This window comes from Crotalus tigris, unplaced genomic scaffold (genome assembly GCF_016545835.1).
Source record: "Crotalus tigris isolate CLP2741 ecotype Arizona unplaced genomic scaffold, ASM1654583v1 scf7180000020177.261782, whole genome shotgun sequence".
Lineage (NCBI taxonomy): Eukaryota > Metazoa > Chordata > Lepidosauria > Squamata > Viperidae > Crotalus > Crotalus tigris.
Genome location: NW_024097893.1, coordinates 35005 through 55109, shown reverse-complemented (window position 1 = coordinate 55109; position 20105 = coordinate 35005). Strand labels below are relative to the sequence as shown.

General features: G+C 62.5%; 2 protein-coding genes across 4 annotated transcripts; both read right to left on the bottom strand.

The window, feature by feature from the left end:
• Positions 1-1502: 1502 nt before the first annotated feature.
• Positions 1503-6483, bottom strand: GBX1 (gastrulation brain homeobox 1). Its single transcript, XM_039365742.1, has 2 exons — positions 6001-6483; positions 1503-2119 (listed from the first exon to the last, which is right to left on the bottom strand). The coding sequence occupies exons 1-2, from the start codon at positions 6470-6472 to the stop codon at positions 1503-1505; spliced, it is 1089 nt and encodes a 362-aa protein (XP_039221676.1). The 5' UTR covers positions 6473-6483.
• ASB10 (ankyrin repeat and SOCS box containing 10) lies at positions 1925-16769 on the bottom strand. 3 transcript variants are annotated; one of them, XM_039365737.1, is made up of 6 exons: positions 13721-14479; positions 13140-13407; positions 11404-11908; positions 10303-10416; positions 9203-10201; positions 1925-2119 (listed from the first exon to the last, which is right to left on the bottom strand). In XM_039365737.1, the coding sequence occupies exons 1-5, from the start codon at positions 14142-14144 to the stop codon at positions 10019-10021; spliced, it is 1494 nt and encodes a 497-aa protein (XP_039221671.1). In that variant the 5' UTR covers positions 14145-14479; the 3' UTR covers positions 1925-2119; positions 9203-10018. The 3 variants fall into 3 exon arrangements, with proteins under 3 accessions (XP_039221671.1, XP_039221670.1, XP_039221672.1); XM_039365736.1 differs by having other exon boundaries at positions 1936-2119; positions 9203-10204; positions 13721-14478; XM_039365738.1 differs by lacking the exon at positions 13721-14479 and adding an exon at positions 16446-16769 and having other exon boundaries at positions 1942-2119; positions 9203-10204.
• Between the last annotated feature and the right edge of the window lie 3336 nt (positions 16770-20105).

The window sequence follows — 20105 nt, the reverse complement described above, 5'->3', positions numbered from 1 at the left end:
GACCTCTGCAGTCGCTTTTGTGATGGGGGGCGCAAAGGGAGGGGCCCACAGCCAGGGACCCAAGAATCCAGGAGCCTTGTGGGGCTGGGGGACAGCTGCTTCTCCTCTCCCATCACGCCCTTCCTCTGAGACCTGAAGCGAGGGGGAGGGCCTCCGCAGACCCCCAGCTTAGGGCTGCTGAGCAAATCTGCCCTATCCAGAGGGTCTCACTTGGGCCTGAGGTGGGGGAACGAAGAAGGGGGCTAGGAGCTGCGGGAGCTTCGGAGAGAGAGTTGAAGAGATCCAGATGGGAGCCTCCTTGGGGGGGGGGGACAGGCACGCTTCCCGACTGGCCCTTTGGAAAAAAATCAGCGGGTGGGGAGAGTGGGGTGGCAGCCTTTTACCCCTGGCCAGTCAGAAAAAGCGGGTTGGCAGGCGCCAAAGATCCATGGGGCAGGGTGGCAGGTGCCCAAAATCCATGGGGAGGGGTGACAGGTGCCCATGATCTGTGGGGCGGGGTGGCAGGAACCAAGTTCCACAGGGCGGGGTGGCAGGCGCCCAAGATCCGTGGGGCAGCCCCTCACCCGGTGGGGTTGGCGGGAGACCCCCCCTCCGTGGGGCAGCCCCGGTCCGGGTGGACGTTCCCTCCCCGTCTCCCCCCTGCCCACTGGGGGGAGTCGACCACTAGGGGGAGTAGAGCCGGTCCATATAAAATAGATTTATTGGTCAACGCACTGGACGGAACAGATAACGGGGGGGCGCAGGGAGAGGGAGGGACATTGGGGGGGCTTATGTACAAAAGGGGAGGGAGGGACATTGGGGTTATGTACAAAAGGGAGGGGGAGGGAGGGACATTGGGGGGCTTATGTACAAAAGGGGAGGGACATTGGGGGGCTTATGTACAAAAGGGAGGGGGAGGGAGGGACATTGGGGGGGCTTATGTACAAAAGGGAGGGGGAGGGACATTGGGGGGCTTATGTACAAAAGGGAAGGGAGGGACATTGGGGTTATGTACAAAAGGGAGGGGGAGGGAGGGACATTGGGGGGCTTATGTACAAAAGGGGAGGGACATTGGGGGGCTTATGTACAAAAGGGAGGGGGAGGGAGGGACATTGGGGGGCTTATGTACAAAAGGGAGGGGGAGGGACATTGGGGTGGCTTATGTACAAAAGGGAGGGGGAAGGAGGGACATGGGGGGGCTTATGTACAAAAGGGAGGGGAAGGGACGGGAGGGGCTTATGTAGGGGGAGGGGGACATTGGGCGGTGTCATGTACAAAAGGGAGGGGGAGGGAGGGACATTGGGGGGGTCTTATGTACAAAAGGAAGGGGACGGTCGGTGGGGGGCTTATGTACAGAAGGGAGGGGAGGGGACATTGGGGGGGTCATCTGTACAAAAGGGAGGGACACGGGGGGCTTATGTACAGGAGGGGGGAGGGGGAGGGGGCGCCCCTTATGTACAGGCTTTACACGAATAAATAAGTGTAGGGGGGGGCTGTACAGCGGCGGGGGGGGGGCCTCCTCCTCAGGGCCGCTGGGCCTGCTCGAGCTGCTGGTGCTGGCTGCGGACGGCGAAGCGGTTGACGTGGACCGGGATGGGCACGACGATCTTGGGGTTCCGGACCGGCTCGCCGGAGCGGCCGCTGACGTTGCCGGCCTTGATGCGCTTCCACTTGGCCCGCCGGTTCTGGAACCAGATCTTGACCTGCACCTCGCTCAGCTTGAGGGCGTGCGCGATCTGCGAGCGCTCCGTCAGGCTCAGGTACTTCTTGCAGTGGAACTCCTTCTCCAGCTCCAGCAGCTGCTCGCTGGTGAAGGCCGTGCGCCGCCGCCGGCTCTTGCCCGGCCCGGACGACGACGAGGAGGAGGAAGAGGAGGAAGAGGAGGAGGAGGGGGCGGCCGGCCCGGCCCCGGGGGGAGGCATCGCCGCCGCCGCCTGCTGGCCCGCGCCCCGCTTGGCCTTGCCCGTGGCCCCCGTCCCCGCCGCGCCGCCGGGAGCCTCCGGGAAAGGCTCGTCGTCGCTGTCCGCCTCGGCCGAGCTCGCCTCCTCCCGCTCGCTGCCGCAGCCCGCCTCGCCCGGCCGCTCGTCCGCCGCCGCCGCCGCCGCCTCCTCGTCCGAGCTGTAAGCGCCCTTGCCGCCGCCTGGGGAGGGGGGGAGAGAAGGAGGGAGGAGAGAGGGAGAGGGAGAGAGGGAGGAATCAAGAAGAGAGAGAGAAAGGAAGGAAGAGGGGAGAGGGAGAGGAGGAGGGAGGGAGGCAGAAAGAGGGAGGGGAGAGAGGAGGAAGGAGGGAGACGGAGGGAGGGAGAGAAGGAAGAAGAGAGGGAGGGAGGGGAGAGGGAGGGAGTGAAGGAGGGAAAGAAAGAAGGGAGACAGGGAGGGAGAGGGAGGGAGAGGAGAGAAAGGAGACAGGGAAGAGATGGAGAGAGAGAAAGGGAAGGAGACAGGGGCAGAGGGAGAGAAGGAGGGAGGCAGGGAGAGAGAGAGGGAGGGAGGGAGAGAAGGAGGGAAGGAGACAGGGACAGGGAGAGAGGGAAGGATAGAGAGAAAAGGAAGCAGAGAGAGAGAGAGATGGAGAGAGAGAAGGAGGGAAGGAGACAGGGACAGGGAGAGAGGGAAGGAGAGAGAGAGAGAGAAAGGAGGCAGAGAGAGGGATGGAGAGAGAAGGAGGGAAGGAGATAGGGACAGGGAGAGAGGGATGGAGGGAGAGAGAGAGAGAAAAAGGAGGCAGAGAGAGAGGGATGGAGAGAGAAGGAGGGAAGGAGACAGGGACAGAGGGAGGGAGGGAGAGGGAGGGAGGGAGAGAAAGGAGGCAGAGAGAGAGAGGGATGGAGAGAGAGGAGGGAAGGAGACGGACAGGGAGAGAGGGAGGTAGAGAGAGGGAGAGAGAGAAAGGAGGCAGAGAGAGGGATGGAGAGAAGGAGGGAAGGAGACAGGGACAGGGAGAGAGGGATGGAGAGAGGGAGAGAGAAAGGAGGCAGAGAGGAGGAGGGAAGGAGAGGGAGAAAGGGAGGGACAGAGGGACGGAGAGAGAATGAGGGAGGCAGGGAGGGGGAGAGGGGGGAGGAAGAAAGGCATCAGACCTGGGTTACTCCTCCCGGGCCCACCGGCTGCCCCCCACCGGCCCGCCTGCTTTCCCCAACCGGCAGCAGCGGAAGCCACGGCCTACCCGCTCCCTCCCTCCCTCCCTCCATCTCTCTCTCCCTCCCTCCCTCCCTCTGGTGGGGGTTTTTGCTCAGGGTCCGGACGGGCTAGAGGCGGCCCAACACACACACACACACACACACACACACACACACACACACACACCCCGGAATCACACACACGCACACACGCACACACGCGCGCGCGCCTCGGGCGGGACCGCTTCTTGGCGCTCGGGCAGGGCAGACGCAGCGTCTCCGCGAGCCTTTGGCCCACCTGGTCTAGGCCGGGAAAGGGCAGCAGCTGCGGGCAGCCTCTTGCGCGGCGGGGCCGAAGCGCCCTGCGGAGGCGGAGGAAGAGGAAGAGGGCCGGACTTGGCGCCTTCGGCCGGCCCGAGAAGGGGTGTTCTTTCTTTCCGGCTGCCGTCCTGCTTCGGGGGCTGCCGTCCGCCGGGCTGAATTTCTTACCCGGACGAGGCGCCGCTCCTTCGGCCGTTTTCCGAGGCGGCGCTCGCTCCTTCTCCCCCCGCCCGCCGCGCTTTCTGAAGCCCTCCCGTCCTGTTGATGGACACCCCCTTCCCCCCCTAGTCTTGACAGGGCTTCGGGGGGGGGTGTCTTGGGGGGAGGCTCCCGAGAAAAGGCACCGAGGCGCGCTGCGCGGGGAGAGGGGGGGAGGCCTGGCCTCTGCCACCCTCCTTTGCAGCGCAGCCCTCCTGACCCCCGCGGCCGCTCCCGCGGAAAGGGCGAAGCAGCGAGGGCGGGCGTGAGCCGAGGCCCCAGGGCCTCTGGGCGTGTGCAGAGGGTCTTTCTGGCCGGCTCGAAGAAGCGCAGCCGACGCGAGGGGAAAGCGGGCGAGGTGGTCTGCCGCGTCGGCGAGGGGAGGACGCTTCCTCTACCTCAAGGGCTCCTGCCACCAGCCGCACGTAGCTTTGATTGCCTTTGATTGTCCTTAATTCCGTTTGATGGGATATCAGCTTCCCGTCTAGCCGGCGGTCATCGCCCACCGACGGGGCGCGGCGCTCGGAACCAGCCATCCAACCGGGCGCCGCCTCCGGGGCCTTGGCGGGCAAGCGCCCCGGGAAGGAGGAGGCAGCGCCGTCGCCAAACCCAGACGCGATCCACAGGCAGCAGGGGATCCCGCGCAGCGCCGGGCCAGCCGCCGCTTCTGCGGGCGGCGGGGCTGCCGGCGACGGAGATGGGCTGAGGCTGCCGGCGGGGCGGACAGTCAGCGCCCTTTCTTAGCAAGCCGAGCCGGATTAGGGACGGGGATGACGGAGGCTGTGGTCCCAAGCCTTCCGGGATGGGATTCCCTGGAGAAGCGCCAGTTTCCATCCTAGAAGCCTGCGTGGCAGCGCCCTCTGCCCCTCGCCCCGAAGGATCCCTGGACGCTCCCTTCTCCAATCGGATCCCGCGGTCCTCCCGGGGCTCTTGGGATCCCTCCACGGCGGAGGGGGGGCCGTCCGCTCACCGCAGGGCCCCCCCAAGAGCTGTGGGGGAGGGGCAGCCTTTAGAGTCGGGGCTGCTTCTCCCGGAGGTCTCCAGGCCATGCCAGGACTGGGACTTGGGGAGGGGGCTGCCTTGCAGGGCTGGCTGCTGAGGGGCAGGAAGCGGGGGCCCCCCAAGACCCCCCAAAGGGGGGGTGGGAATAGAAATTCCAAGATTGGGACGTTCTTCTTCTTCATCATCCTCCCTTGATTTAGTGATCGTTAAATGTCCATACACACACACACACACACACACACACACACACACTGCTCCGTGTTAGGCGTGCGGGGGGGGCAGCAAAGGGGTGGCATCCTTGCCCCCCCAAACCAGGCGGTCGGCCGCCACGGGGGTTGCCCCCCATTCCCTTCTTCGGCGTCAAAACCGACTCCGATCCGGAGTGTAACCCCACTCCCCCGGATGCCGTAACGGGAGTAACTCGGGAGTAAGTTTACCCCCCCCCCGCGCGCGCCGCGTGCGTTTCGGCCCCTGTTAGCTACAACCTCCCCCCTCCCCACGGACTTCGCAGACCCCCCTCCGGACCCTCCGCCACGGTGGAAAGAGGCTCCCGGCTGGGTCTGGGCCCCGGGCCGACCCGCCCGAGCCGTTCTTTCCGCGAGAACCGGACCCTCGGCCGCAGGCGTCCCGTCCCGCGGTCGGAACCCCCCCCCAACAGTCTCCGGGGCGCCCCCCCCTTTTTTTCCTGCCGAGGCCGGGACGGACCTGCTGGAATCCGAGCACCGGTACGCTTCCCCGGAGCGGGGAAGGTGGCGAGGCGGCTCCGGTTCCCACGGGTCGCGCGTGGGGAAGAGGCGGCTCCGCGGGACCAGGGACAGCTCCGTCCCCTCCTGCCCGGGGGGGGGCTTTCCGGACGCTGCAGCCCCCCCCCGACCCGCCGGCCCACCAGAGCGCGCCGTGTCCGGAGAAAGGTCCTTGCGCTCTCCGGACAAGCTGCAGCGGGGAGGCGCGGAGCCGGAAGAGACTCATCCAGACGACCGCGTGTCCTCCGAGAGGGAAGCGCCCTTTGCCCCGACAGCTGAGCCCGCCGGCGCGGGGGGCTGCGGGACTGGACCGATCCCCGTGGGGGCACCGGGCGCTCAGGAACGAGGCGCGGGAGGAGGGCGAGGTTTGGGGGTGCAGGGCGCCCGCTGGCCCGGGGGGGGGGGGAAGAGAGAAGGGACCGCGGCCACCGTGAGGGTCGCCGCTTGCTTCACCGCGCACCCCTTGGAGGCTGGTTCGGTTCCCACCGCCGCCTTGACCTCCCCCCAACGCTCCTTCTGGGTCAGCAAACTTTCCCACGGCGAGGAAAGTTCTCGCTCCTGTCAGCAGCCGGGGGGGGGTCCGTTCCCGACGCTTCCTCCCCACAGCCCACCCACCCACCGGTCGCGGGAGAGACCCACCTGCCAAGCCGGGAAAGTTCTCCGCGAAGTGCAGCGGTGGCTCCGGCGCTCCTTTGTCCCGAACCGGAGAGAGGTCGCCGCTCTCCAGCGCTTCGGCCCCGCCGCGACGGCGACCGGGGGGCTCGGCGCTGCTCCGCCCGGCCCCCGGCAGCTCCTGGGGCGGGTAGAAGCCGTCCGGCGCCTCTCCGAAGCTGGGCAAGGCGGTGGTCAGGGCCACCATGGACGGGACGGCTTGGCCCAGGCCGGCGCAGAAGGAGTTGCCGAGGCGGCCGGCGAAGGAAGCCAGCGGGGCCAGCGGGGGGAGCCCGCTGGCGGCTTGGAGCGGCCCGTGGGGCAGGACCAGCGGCCGGTAAGGCATGAACATGGGGTAGCCGGTGTAGAGCAGCGGGCCGGAGCGCGGGGCGGGCGGCGAGTGGCCGATCAGCGAGTCGATGGAGAAGGCGGCGCCCTGGCCGCTACTTGGCCTCTGCATGGCGGCGGCGGGGCCCGACCCCGCCGGCACTTACCGGCCCGGCTGGGGCCACCCCCCGCCCGCCCGCCCGCCCGCCAGAGTCCGTCGGAGCCCCCGCTCCGGCGGAAGCAGCGCGGCCCCCTTTCCAAAGCCTGGCCGGGGGTGGCGGTGGGGGGAAGATCTTCGACGGAGCTGCCTCGCCGACGCCTCGCCGTGGCGCTGGGCTGGCGCTGTCTGCCGAGAGAGGGCGGGCGGGCGAGGAGGGAGGGAGGGAGGGAGGAGCAGGAGGAGGAGGAGGAGGAGGAGGAGGAGGAGGAGAAGGCAATAGCAGGGGAGGGGGAAGGGGTGTCGCCCTGCCTCCGCCGCTCTCATCCATCTTCCTCAAATTCCGCTTGAGTTCCCCCCAGAAGCCTCCCCGCCCCGCGGCCAGGCAAGCAGGCAGCGGCGGGTTCCCACTGGAGCGGCCGGGCGCCCCCTCCCCCCTGGGAAGGGCCGCCCCCTCCCGCCTCATCAGCCATTATGACCGGTGATTGATGAGTGCCAATTACCGGCCGGGCGCGCACAAGGAGCGCCTTTTGTGCGGCTGGGGCGGGACCAGCTGCCCCCCCCCGCCCCCGTGCGGGGGTGGGTGGGTGGGGAGGCGGAGGAGTGGGGGGGGTCGCAGGGGAGTCTCCCACCCATGGACCCCGCCCCGCGCTCCCCGGGCTCGGCCCCAGCGACTCCCGGAGGAGGGGGGAACGGATCGGGTCCCCGCGCTTGCCGTCGCCTCGGGGGGTGCCAGGCTGCCCTTCTCTGCTCCCCTCGGCACTCCGGGGTGGCACGGTGGCTGCTTCGGGGGTGGCACGGCTTTCCCGTGCCAGGGCTGAGCTCTTCCCGGGAGAACCGGGAGGGGGAGGGCTGCTGGCCTGACACTCACACTCACACACGCAAACACACACAACAGACTTTTTTTTTGTTAAAATCCTTTTGGGGGGGTCCCTTCTTGCGCAGCCGGTGGGAGAAGGGGAGGGGGCCGCCTGGCGCCCCTCGTCTCAGGGTGGGAAGTGGGGGGTCACCTGCCCCCCCTGCCCCCCCTGGGGGCGGCCAGAGCCGTGAGGGGGCGAGCGAGAGGGAGGGAGGAAAGGGGGGGCGCAAACCGCTCGCCTGGCCGGCGACCTGTTGCGCGCAGTGCCTCTCCCGGGGACCCCCTCCCGGCGCTCCGGAGAGGGGTGGGCGGACTGCCTTTGCTCCGGGATGTGGACCGCAAGGGGGTTGGCACAGGCTGCGGGGGAGGGGGTGTGTGGAAGCGTAGGAGAGGGGAAGCCCCCCCCCTCGTGTGGTTTCCCACCCAGCCAGGGCATCCAATGGACTCTGCCAGGACTTTAGCCCTCCAAGGACAACCCCCCCTCAGCCCCCCCCCCAGGACCTGGGATTCCCTCAGGGATGCAGTTCCTCTCCACTTAAAGTTTCCCAAGCCGAGCAACAGGCCGCCCCCCCCCCATCACGCCACGACGACCCCCCCCCTCCCCTCGCCTCGCCAGTCCTTTGCTCCGGCGCTGCCCTTGGTCTGGGGCTCGAAGTGTCCGCCGCGCCGCCTGGCGGTAACCGGTGGGAGCGCCACACGGGGCCTTAGCTAGCTAGTCCGCTTCTGGCCATCTGCCCACTCATCGGGCACTGCCGGGCTCCTCTCCCTTGGGACTTAGAATTAAAGCTGGAAGGGACCTCGGAGGTCATCTAGTCCAGCCCCCTGCTCGAGCAGGAGACCCTAGACCAGAGGTAGGCAACCTTGGCTCTTTTATGACTCGTGGACTTCAACTCCCAGAATTCCTGAGCCAGCACAGCTGGCTCAGGAATTCTGGGAATTGAAGTCCACGAGTCATAAAAGAGCCAAGGTTGCCTACCCCTGCCCTAGACCATTTCAATCAATCAATCAATCAATCAATCAATCAATCAGAATAGAGCTGGAAGGGATCTCGGAGGTCATCTAGTCCAACCCCTTGCTGCTGGAGCAGGAGACCCTTACAGAATCGTAGAACAGCTGGAAGGGATCTCGGAGGTCATCTAATCCAGCCCACTGCTCGAGCAGGAGACCTAGACCATTTCAATCAATCAATCAATCAGAATAGAGCTGGAAGGGACCTCGGAGGTCATCTAGTCCAACCCCTTGCTGCTTGAGCAGGAGACCCTTACAGAATCGTAGAAGAAGAGTTGGAAGGGACCTCTGAGGTCATCTAGTCCAGCCCCCTGCTCGAGCAGGAGACCCTAGGCCATTTCAATCAATCAATCAATCAGAATAGAGCTGGAAGGGACCTCGGAGGTCATCTAGTCCAGCCCCCTGCTCGAGCAGGAGACCCTAGACCATTTCAATCAATCAATCAATCAGAATGGAGCTGGAAGGGGCCTGAGGTCATCTAGTCCAGCTCCCTGCTCAAGCCGGAGATCCTAGACCATTTCAATCAATCAATCAGAATGGAGGTGGAAGGGACCTTGGAGGTCATCTAGCCCAACCCCTTGCTGCTCAAGCAGCGGACCCTTACAGAATCATAGAAGAAGAGTTGGAAGTGACCTCGGAGGTCATCTAGTCCAGCCCCATGTTCAACCTAGACCATTTCAATCAATCAATCAGAATAGAGCTGGAAAGGACCTCGGAGGTCATCCAGTCCAACCCCTTGCTGCTCGAGCAGGAGACCCTTACAGAATCGTAGAAGAGCTGGAAGGGACCTCGGAGGTCATCCAGTCCAACCCCTTGCTGCTCGAGCAGGAGACCCTTACAGAATCGTAGAAGAAGAGCTGGAAGGCACCTCGGAGGTCATCCAGTCCAACCCCTGGCTCCAGCAGGGGAACCTCTCCCGTTTCAGGCAAGCTGACTCTTCCGGCGACGGTCCGTCCTCCGCTGCCTTTCCCAAGATCGCGGAGGAGGAGGAGAGGCCCCCCAGGCACAGCCACGCACAGCGGAGGAGCAGCAGCAGTAGCGTCTTTATTACGCACCCGGGCAATCTACAAAACAGCCCGGATCTCTTTCCGGGCGAGAGAAAGGCGACGGCGGGGGGGGGGAGTGTTGTTTCTCCGGGCCTGCGGGACGGAGTCTCTGCCCGTTTGCTTTCCACCTTTCCAGGGATTCCCACGTCGGTTTGGGGGCTCAGACGGGGAGGTGGGGAGGCTCAAGTCACTCTCGGGTCCAGTGCCCCCCCCCAAGTGCTCTCCAGCCAGGAATGCAGCCGGGGCGGGCCAGGGCGATAAGTTCGGGAGCCCCGGAGCCCTAAAGCCGCCGTGGGGGGGGGGGCTCCCCCAGTCTCTCCGCTCCCGGGAAGCGGGCGCAACCCCGGCCTTTTTTTTCCTCTGGCAGATCTCTGGATCTTTCTCCAGCCTCGCTCGCCTCCGGGAGCTTCCCGCCGGCAAGGGCGGGTCGGTTCCGATCCTCCCTCCCCGCGCTGTCCGGTGGGAGGGGGGTGGTCCGGCCGTCCCGGCGCTCCGAGCCAGTGCTGGAAGCGTCCTGGGCTCTCCCGCCGTCTCTGTCGGGCCCGGCTGAAGGGCGCTTCGCTCGGCTGGGATTCCAGATAGCCCCTGCCCCGGGGAGGCGGGGGGGGGCTAGTAAAGCAGGTCCTCGAAGCGAAGCAGCACGAACTGTTCCAAGGCGGGGGGCAGCCGGAGGTGGGGCAGGGCCTGGAGGAGGCGGCCTTCCAGGCAACTGCGGAGGGCGCAGCGGGCCAGGTGCTGCAAGCTGCGCGGGCCCTGGCCCAGGGCGAAGAGGGAGCGGAAGAAGCCGGGGTGCTGCTGCAGAGAAGGAAGAAGCGGAGGCGGTGAGAACGGGGGGGAGGAAGCAGCCCCCCTCCCCGGGGCCGCCCCGTGCCTCGGACTGTCCCCCGACTCACCCGCACCAGCTCTTCGGGGACCGCCTGCTGCCAGGCCTCCGTCACCGGCACACGCGCGTAGCAGTTGAGCAGGGTCTCGACCGTGCGGGGAGAAGCGCAGCAGTGGCGCAGCACCTGTGGAGGTCGGAGGTGGGGGGAGGGCAGGAAGAAAGTGGGTTGGGGGGAGGCTGTTACTGTTGAGCGCAGGCCCCGAATCCCCCCCCCCTTGGAAGGGTCCCGGCGTGAAGAGGGGGATGAGGTCGTGGGAAAGCGCGCAAGTGGCCCGTTTCAGGCCGAAGTGTCCCAGGCCACCGCCCGGCGCGGTGGTGTGAACCGCTTCGCTGTCCTGGGACATCCACCAGCCCCGCCTTTCACCACCACCCCGACCTGCCCTCGGGACGAGCGCCGCAGCTCGTATCCACTGCAATCAGGGCGCAGCGGAGGGCAGCGCAACGAGCCAGAATTAACTTCGACCTCCGGGTCTTTTTAAACGTCCCCGGGCTACCCACCTGCCCCCCCCGCCCCTTTGGAGCCCTGCCCTCTCCCACCCCGCCTCTCCCTTGAACACCAGGCCGAACAAACCCGGGGATCCGAGTCCGGTTAGGCCAGGGTGGGGTGCGCGTTGCGCGCAGCCCCGCGGCGCGCCCCCACCTTTCCTTCGGACTTAAACGGCGCGGCCACGGCTGCATATTCAGGCTATCCACAAAACCCCCCCCACCCACCCCCCCCAGAGGGGAGAGCGACCCAAATCCCAAAGTACTAGGATCCCGAAGGCCGGGAGGGTTTGGCGGTAGGCCCGCGGGCGCCTCTGGATTGCCCTGCGCCAATCCCGCTCGGCTTATCTGCCTCTGCGCCAAAACGAGGCGGGTTGCGCCGTTCAATGCAGCAGCCTCGTCATCACACACACACACACACACACACACACACACACACGAGGAAACCGGCGCTGCTTTTGGCGGGCGATCCACAGGCCCTCCCCTCCCCAGAGCACGTGCAGTCCGGTCGGCTCCAGCCACCTCCTTCCCCCCCCCCGCCCGCCTCGCGGCCTTAGGTGGGGCGAGGGGAGACCGCGCGCCCTTGGCCCCGGGACCCTTTGGATGGAGCCCAGCGCCCCCTCGGCACCTTGAGCAGAGCCCCGGGCCAGACGCGCACCGCGCCGTGGTTCAGCAAGTGGCGCACGGTCAGCTCGGGCTGGTGCTCCAGCCGGTAGGCCGCCACCTGGAGGGCGTTGTGGAGCGCCGTGTTGCCGCTGTAGCTCATGATGTTGACGTTGGCGCCGCGGGCCAGGAGTAGCGCCACGACGCGGGCGTTGGCGTTCTTGGAGGCCTGGTGCAGGGGCCGCTGCCGGTCGCGGTCGGCGGCGTTCACCCGGGCGCCGGCCTCCACCAGCTGCCGACACACGTCGAAGTGCGCCTCCGCGGCCCGGGCGGAGTGCGCCGGGCTGCAGGCGGCGATCAGCGGGGTCTCCCCCTCGCCGTTGGTGGCCTCCAGGTCGGCCCCGTGCTGCAGGAAGAGGCCCACCAGCTCCGGCAGGCCCAGCCGGGCCGCCACGTGCAGCGGGGTGTCCCCTTCCTCCTCCGACGCGCCGTTCACCGGAGCCCCGTGGCTGAGCAGGAGGCGAGCGCACCTGGGAACGGAGAGGAAAGCGGGGCTGAGGCCGCCGGGTCTGTCTTGTGCACCCCCCTAACCCCTAACCCTAACCCTTTCCTTTCCTGCTCTTCCAAAGGGGGCAGACGACACCGCCCTCCCCATTTTGCCCGCCCCCCCCCACAACCTCCTAGAGCCGTGGTGGTGAACCTATGGCGCTCAGAGGCGGCACTCCGTGGGAGCGGGCGCCATGCCCCGGAGATGCCAACTGTCCCTTCTTCAACCAGCCCCCCCCCCCGCTAACTGGTCGAGGTCCCGCGTGGCCGGGTGCTTCTCAGCACCCATGCGCCAGCCTCTGTGTGTGTGTGTGGGGGGGCGATGGTGTCAGCCAGCAGCCGCCCCGGCCCCTGCCTCGCCTCACCCCGCAGGACGAGCCCCTGCCCATCGTCCCACCCACCAGAGACCCCCCCCCGGATCTCCCCCAACCCTGCCCGGCCCCCACAGGCGTCCCTCCCCATGAGTAACATCCAGGTGATCAAGCCCACCCATCTGCCACGACCACCGTAGCCATAGCCAGCGGGCCACGGGGGGGGGGGTTTGGCCATACATAAGTGGGATTTGGGTTGCAGTTTGGGCACTCGGCCTCTAAAAGGTTCGCCACCACCGTCCTAGACGGCCTTTCTCTTCCCCCCCCCCCAGCTGAAAAGGCGGCCGTGCGCCCATTGGCCGGTTGCCAACGGCCTTTCCTGCAGCGGCCCCACCTCGTGTCCCCACCCCAATCCGCGCGCCCAAACCCTTCTTTTCCCATGAAACCGAGTCCCAGCTGGAATCGCGGCCTTAAGCGATTCTTGGGCTAAAACACGTCCAACCACCGCCCGCCTTTCCCTTTGGATGGGGTGGCGGGGGGAGTGGGGGGGGGTTGGTTGTTCCTACTCTCGGGAAAGGAAAACTAGGGGAGTCCCACCTGGAAGGGGTCAGGGCGGGCGAGGCTCAAGGCTGAGCGGGTGGAGGAGACGCCCCAGCCCGGGGTACAGAATTGGCGGGTTCCGACACCCCTTCGCAGTTGGCCGCCCATGCACCTGGAAGAAGCCCGGGATTGGGCGGGATCCAGTGGACCGGCCTCTGGCTTCCGCGGCCTCCCGACTGCCCCGTTATTGGGGGGGGGCTCCTCCCGTCTCCGTTTCCTGGCTCTTGGAAGTCAACCAGCCCAAAGGGGGGGGGGAGACCCACGCGGGGTGGAAAGACCCCAAACCTTCTCGGGAGCTACTCACTCGCTCGAGCCGGGGCTCCGGCAGAGGTGGAGCGGCTGGAAGCCGCCGTCCGAGACGGCCGCCGGGTCGGCGCCGAAGGAGAGCAGCAGGCGGACGCAGTCGGCGGCGCCGGCGGCGCAAGCCGCGTGCAGGGCCGTCTGTCCGCCGGGCGCCAGGTCCACCTCGGCCCCGCGCAGCAGCAGGTGGCGCAAGCAGTCCAGGTAGCCGCGGCTGGCCGTGATGTGGAGCGGCGTGGTCAGCTCCTGCTCGTAGGTCAGGGACCACAGCCCTGCGGGGAGACAACGGCGGGGGGGGGGGTGGATCAGCCGCCCCGGACGGGGAAAGCCGGGGGGTCGAGCCGGGGGTCCCCCTTCCCCTGCCCACGGAGAGGGAGAAGGGTCTTGGAGAGGTAGGCCGCCACCGCCGCCTCCACAGCCTCGCTCTGGATCCGCCTAGCGAGGGGTCCCCAACACCACCACCCCCCGGGACGCGGCCCATTACAGCTCCCTTCTCCCGTCCTAACGGTCCGCAGAAGGCGGACAGGTTGGGGACCGCTGGCCTGGCCGGCCCGCGCTCCGCTCTCTCTCGTCCCCCGGGCGCACTGAGCTGGCGGGCGTTGGAGCGGTACTGGCGCCACTCGTCCGAGTCGCTGATGTCGAAGACGGAGTTGGCCCCCAGGCCGCTCCCGGGCTCGGCCAGGCAGCCGAGGAGGGCGCAGCCGTCGCCCGTCACCAGCGCCTGCCAAAAAACGAGGGCCGCTCCCCGCGCTGTGCGCGCCGCGATGGGCTCCATGGGCGGAGGGAAGATCGTTCGTCTGTCTGTCTGTCTGTCTGTCTGTCTCTCTCTGTGTGTGTGTGTGTGTGTATGTCCGGCCACAGCCTCCCCCCCCCCCCGGATCCGCGCCCGGCCGGCCAGAGGCCTTAAGGCTGGCGCGTTCAGGGCTGCCCTATTTTTTTTTTCCTGGTTCAACCGAAGCGACGCCGGGAGCTGACGGGCCCGACAAAGCAGGTTTGAGAAAGGCAACATGGGCTTTCAGCCTCTCCTGGCGTCCTGAGTGCGTGTCCCCCACGGAAGGGCTCTTTGGAGAAGCCCAGAACCTCACCGGGGGGGGGGACAGAAGTGCCTGCTTGCTGGTCTGGTGGGGGGGGTGTCTTCAGGGGCTAAAGCTCTGGAGAGCTCGAATTCCGAGGGACTCAGGAGCTGAGGAACGGGGGAGGGTGGGTGGTCTTCATGGGGAGGTTTTGGAGCCTGCAGAACTTTGGAGTAGAGTGGAGTGGAGCAGAGCAGAGCAGAGCAGAGCAGAGCAGAGCATAGCATAGCATAGAATAGAATAGAAAATATGGAATACAATGGAATGGAATGGAATAGAATAGAACGGAACGGAACAGAACAGAACAGAAAATATGGAATGGAATAGAATGGAATGGAATAGAATAGAAAAAATGAACGGAATGGAACAGAACAGAACAACAGTAGAAAATATGGAATGGAATAGAATAGAATAGAAAAATGGAATGGAACGGAACAGAATAGAATAGAAAATATGGAATGGAATAGAATAGAATAGAAAAAAATGGAATGGAGCAGAACAGAACAGAAAATATGGAATGGAATGGAATAGAACGGAAAGGAACAGAACGGAACAGAACAATAGAAAATATGGAATAGAATAGGAAAGATGGAATGGAACAGAACAGAATAAAAAATATGGAATGGAATGGAATAGAATAGAAAAATGGAACGGAACAGAACAGAACAGAAAATATGGAATGGAATAAAATGGAATGGAATAGAATAGAAAAATGGAACAGAACACAACAGAACAGAATAGAAAATATGGAATGGAATGGAATAGAATAAGAATTAATGGAACAGAACAGAATAGAAGCTGGAAGGGACCTTGGAGGTCTTCTAGTCCAGCCCCCCCTGCTCAAGCAGGAGGACCTACACCAATTCAGACAGGTGAGTGTCCGCTGTCTTCTTCCTATGAGACATTTCCTCCAAGGAACCTTTTTGGTCCCCTTTCCACAGGACTCGGCTTCCTTTTGCCTAAGAAACTTTTATCTGAAATGGTATGTTGGTTTCCTGCCTGAGCAGGGGGCTGGATTAGATGACCTCCAAGGTCCCTTCCAACTTTATTATTATTGTTGTTATTCTTGTTGTTATGAAGAGACTGGACAGCCATTTGTCTGAAATGGTATATAGGGTTTCCTGCCTGAGCAGGGGGTTGGACTAGATGACCTCCCAGGTCCCTTCCAACTTTATTATTATTATTATTATTATTATTATTATTATTATTATTATTATGAAGAGACTGGACAGCCATTTGTCTGAAATGGTATATAGGGTTTCCTGCCTGAACAGGGGGTTGGACTAGATGACCTCCCAGGTCCCTTCCAACTTTATTATTATTATTATTATTATTATTATTATTAATATTAATATTAATATTACTTTATTATTATTACTATTATTATTACTATTACTATTATTACTTTATTATTAATATTACTATTAATAATAATATTACTATTGCTATTATTACTATTATTACTTTATTATTAATAATATTACTATTACTATATTATTATTATTATTATTATTATTATTATTATTATTAACCCAGAGGGATAACCATGGGGTGAGGCGTGTGGACAGTGTATAACCTTAGCAAGAGAAGATAGAGTGGGGGTGGGTGGGAGACCCCCAACTCCTCACTGGCAAGGGGGCACGGATTGCAGGAAGACCGATTCTGGGGGAACACTAGCCAAATTCCCTCGCAGTAGAAGCAGCTCTAGAGGGCAGAGGTCCCCACACTTGGCCACTTGAAGACTTGTGGACTTCAGCTGTGGGGGCTGAGGGGGACAGGAGCAGGTCCCTCCTCCCACCCGACCCCCCCATCCCCTCCCCTCCCCTTCCTGGAAGCAGCCAGTGGGACGACGACCCCTCCTCTCCCGTCGGGCCTAGGACAATCCACCGCAGCCCAAACCCACGGCCGGACGCTCACATCGCGGAAACGGGGGAACGGAACCTATGAAAGAAATGAAGGGTGGAGGGCCAACGCTGAAGTCATTTTTTAAAAAAAATTCGGTTTTAAATAATTCAATGGACCCGTGGAATGGCCGGCTCACCCTTCCTGCTTTGGCCAGGCCCTTCCCGGTCACCTAGTGGGCGGATCAGGGCTACCTGGACCCAGAGCACCTGTTGGCGCACATCCTGGGGGGGGGGAAGGAATTTCAGCCTGAGCATCCCGTTTGCCACCGGTGAGGGGTCCCGCGGCCCCAACCGCGCTGGGGAGACCCCTTTGACCTCTCCGCCTGTCCTTACCCCATTTCTGGCTGGTCCAGCGCAGGTCCTGGCTCTTGGCCTGGATGACCAGGTCCACCGCGGAGCGTCCGGAGAAATGCCGCTGCACCTGGGCCAGGTTGCCCGTGTAGAGGGCGTTCTGCAGCACGGGGTCCCGGCACTCCAGGGGACCCTCCCGGCCCCTCCTGCTCTGCAGGGCCCTGGCCATCCCGGGCCCCTCCCCTCCGCCGGGCCTCGGCTCCTCCCGCAGCTCCTGGAAGGGATTCCTGGTGGAGGGGGGGCCAGGGACACGGCCCTCCGTGGAGGAACAGGCTGCCTCCCGCCAGCCACGACGACGACCCCCAAGTGAAGGCTCTCCTCGCACCCGCTATAAATAGCTCTTCTTGGCCACCGCCGTGCAGTCATCTGCCGGTTGGTCACTGCTTCCCAAAATATATCCCGTTTTGGTTTGGGTGCCAAGGCAATCTGGGGTCCGTGCCAGGCCTTGCTCTCTTGAGCCCCGGGGAGCGAGAAGCTGACAGCCTGGGAATCTCCCCAGCGCTTCTGGGCACGGGCAGAGGGCCTTCCCATCAGCCCCGAAAACAAAACACCAGCCATCCACGAACGGTCGGTTATTGGGCCCTGGGAAGATTCTCACTCCGATCCCGAAGGGGTTTGTAAGCGCTTGGAAAGCGGAAGGCTGCCGAGGTGTCGTGGCAGAGGACAATTAACCAGCGGAACTCCTTGCCTCCAGAAGCGGTGAGTGCTCCAACACTGGGAGTTTTTAAGGAGAGACTGGACAGCCATTTGTTTGGAATGGAATAGGGTTTCCCGCCTGAGCAAGGGGGTTGGACTAGATGACCTCTAAGGTCCCTTCCAACTTTATTATTATTATTATTATTATTATTATTATTATTATTATTATTAGTGGACAGCCATTTGTCTGGAATGGAATAGAGTTTCCTGCCTGAGCAAGGGGGTTGGACTAGATGATCTCCAAGGTCCCTTCCAACTTTATTATTATTATTATTATTATTATTAGTGGACAGCCATTTTATTATTATTATTATATTATTATTATTACTGGACAGTCATTTGTCCGGAATGGAGTAGGTTTTCCTGCCTGAGCAAGGGGGTTGGACTAGATGACCTCCAAGGTCCCTTCTAACTTTATTATTATCATTATTTTATTTTTATTATTATTAGTGGACAGCTATTTGTCCGGAATGGAATAGGGTTTCCTGCCTGAGCAGGGGGTTGGACTAGATGACCTCCAAGGTCCCTTCCAACTTTATTATTATTATTATTATTGTTGTTGTTGTTGTTGTTATTTGGAAGGTCCAATAGCAATAGCAACAGCACTTTTATACCACTTTACAGTGCCTTCTCTGAGCGGTTTCCAATGTCAGCCCCTTCCCCCCCAGCCGTCCAAGTCCTCATTTTACCGACCTCGGAAGGATGGGAGGCTGAGTCAACTCTGAACCTATCGGGATCAAACTCCTGGCTGTGGGCAGAGTCAGACTGCATGCAGTCTAACCACTGGGCCACCACGCTGGCTGGCGTGTCCACTGCTCAGCACGAGGAGCTCAGCTAGAGCGCCAGCATCGGTCAAGGACACCTTTTCCTAGAGCATTCCCATTGGATCTTTTGCTCAAGCAACCTCTTTAATGGAGGACCCACCTGGAACTAAGGAGAAACTTCCTGACAGGGAGGACAAACAGCCAACGGAACTGCTGGCCACCAGAAATCATGGGCGCGCCGTCCCTGGAGGTTTTTAAGAAGAGGCTGGACCGTCCCTTGTCTGAGATGGCCTAGGTTCTCCCGCTTGAGCGGGGGGCTGGACTAGAAGACCTCCAAGGTCCCTTCCAGCTCCCATCTGGGCAGGAATCCGGCCTCTTTTCCCCAGAAGAAAAAGGGATCCGTTGCTCCACCAGGAATCTCTTTCCCTGGCGCCGGCTGAGAAAGGCCCAGGCCTTCCGCGGCCAGGAAGTCACGAAAGACAGTCCCAACTAGCCATTCCGTGTGGAGAGGATGGGCACCCCGGAAGGTGGCCGGCCCAGCAGCACCAGTGCCTTCTCCGAGCAGCTCCACCGGCTTTGGGGGGCGCCGAGGCATGTTTGCACATTGCCGTGGGGAAAGCGGGTGGGTCTCTTTGCCCTCCGAGGACCAGGCGCCCCACGTGGGGCAAAGCGGTCCAGATCTTCCATTGCCACTTCTGCTTCCTGTCGCTCCGCCTTCTAGGGATGCTGCCCCACAAATGGGCCTCGGACGAGAAACCCGGCACGGCCCGAGGCTTTGAGGGCCCCGGCTGTGCCCCCCACCACCCCCCGGGACTCGGAAGGCCTTCGGGCCCTGCTGACAACTGTCCGGCCTCTCTCGGCTGCGGCCTGCGTTTGTCGTCTTTTTAAATTTGCTTTGCGTCGTTTCGTGTCATTTTTGGGATGGCGAGGATTGCTGCACTGGCGGGATGCTGGATTCAGCGGCTGGAAGGGCAAAGGGCGCCGTGAGGGCCCGGAAGACACCAGAGCCGGGGTGGATGGGTTGGGGAGTGGGCCAGGCAGCCTGTGTCGGGATTGGCTGCTGTGGGTGTAAAGGGGGATTCTCCATTCTCTCTCCCGTCCCCCCATTCCTTTTTTGTCTCTTGTGTGTGTGTGTGTGTGCTGTCTGGGGTTCATTTCGCGATGCTCCCGGGTGCCTGATTATCGTGCCTGACGCAAACACACAAGAGGTCAAATGTATTTATTGATGTAAGCGACTACAAAGCTGACGTCGGCGTCTCCGGATTCTTTTTTGGGGAAAGGGGCGCAATTCCCACTGTCACGGGGGCTATGGAAACTGGAGAATGCCAACACGCACATCCACACAGCCCCGAAGTCTTAACGCGCAGCCTTTGCCCCCCACCCTTTTTTTTCCCTTCAAGGGCTCCAACAACAGTTCTGGGCGAGAGGCTGCTTTGGGGGGCTGGGGGGGGCTTATTCTTTTTCCTGGGGGCCCCGGGCTCTCCAAAAAAAGCTCCAGACAGGAATACCCCCACCAGGAAATGCGGCTGGCCGGGGGGGGGGGGGCTGAGATGCTGGCTGGCTGGTGTGGATTGAAAGCCCCCAGAAGGGTTGGTGCCACCCTCCAGACCAGCGGTTCTCCACCTGTGGGTCGGGACCCCATTTGGGGTCGAACGGCCATTTCACGGGGGTCGCCAAACGCAGTCCGCCATTTTTCCCCCCCTTTTCCTTAGCTGTGCTACTCCCTTTTATTCTGTTGGCTTTTGAAAGCCAATCGAAGAGACTCTCTTGAATAGAGTCTAATTCTGTTGGCTTTCCAAAGCCAATAGGAATTGTCCAGGCTGTCTCTGCCCTGCTGAGCCCACCAAAAGCCCCAGTCTGCAAACGGTGCTGCACCAGTCGAGTAGTCCTTGACTTACGACCGGTTGGGTAGTCCTCGCCTTACGACAGGTTGGGAGTCGCGGCATTAAAAAGGTTGAGAACCACTGCTCCAGACCCTTCCCCACAGGCTGCTTTTGCCCCCCCCCCCAGCTCCCTCTAAGAGTGACCCACAGATGCTGCCCCAGCCTCGTCTCCAAAGGGCAGGGTCTCCTGCAGCCACGGGACCTCCCACCTGAATGAGCCTTTACCAGAAGTTGCTCTGTGGGCTGCTAATAAAGCTTGTCTTCTTCCCTTTGGAAAAGAAAAGGATGATGGTTTACGG

Bases quoted from the DNA above. Each gene is read 5' to 3' on its own strand.
- GBX1 (XM_039365742.1), bottom strand. From the start codon at position 6,472: ATGCAGAGGCCAAGTAGCGGCCAGGGCGCCGCCTTCTCCATCGACTCG. The intron at 2,120-6,000 runs GTGGGTCTCTCC...CCCCCTCCCCAG, and splicing joins GAACTTTCCCGGCTTGGCAG to GCGGCGGCAAGGGCGCTTAC.
- ASB10 (XM_039365736.1), bottom strand. From the start codon at position 14,144: ATGTTGCCTTTCTCAAACCTGCTTTGTCGGGCCCGTCAGCTCCCGGCG. The intron at 13,408-13,720 runs GTGCGCCCGGGG...GTCTCCCCGCAG, and splicing joins CTCCAACGCCCGCCAGCTCA to GGCTGTGGTCCCTGACCTAC. The intron at 10,205-10,302 runs GTGAGTCGGGGG...CCTTCTCTGCAG, and splicing joins TCCCCGAAGAGCTGGTGCGG to CAGCACCCCGGCTTCTTCCG.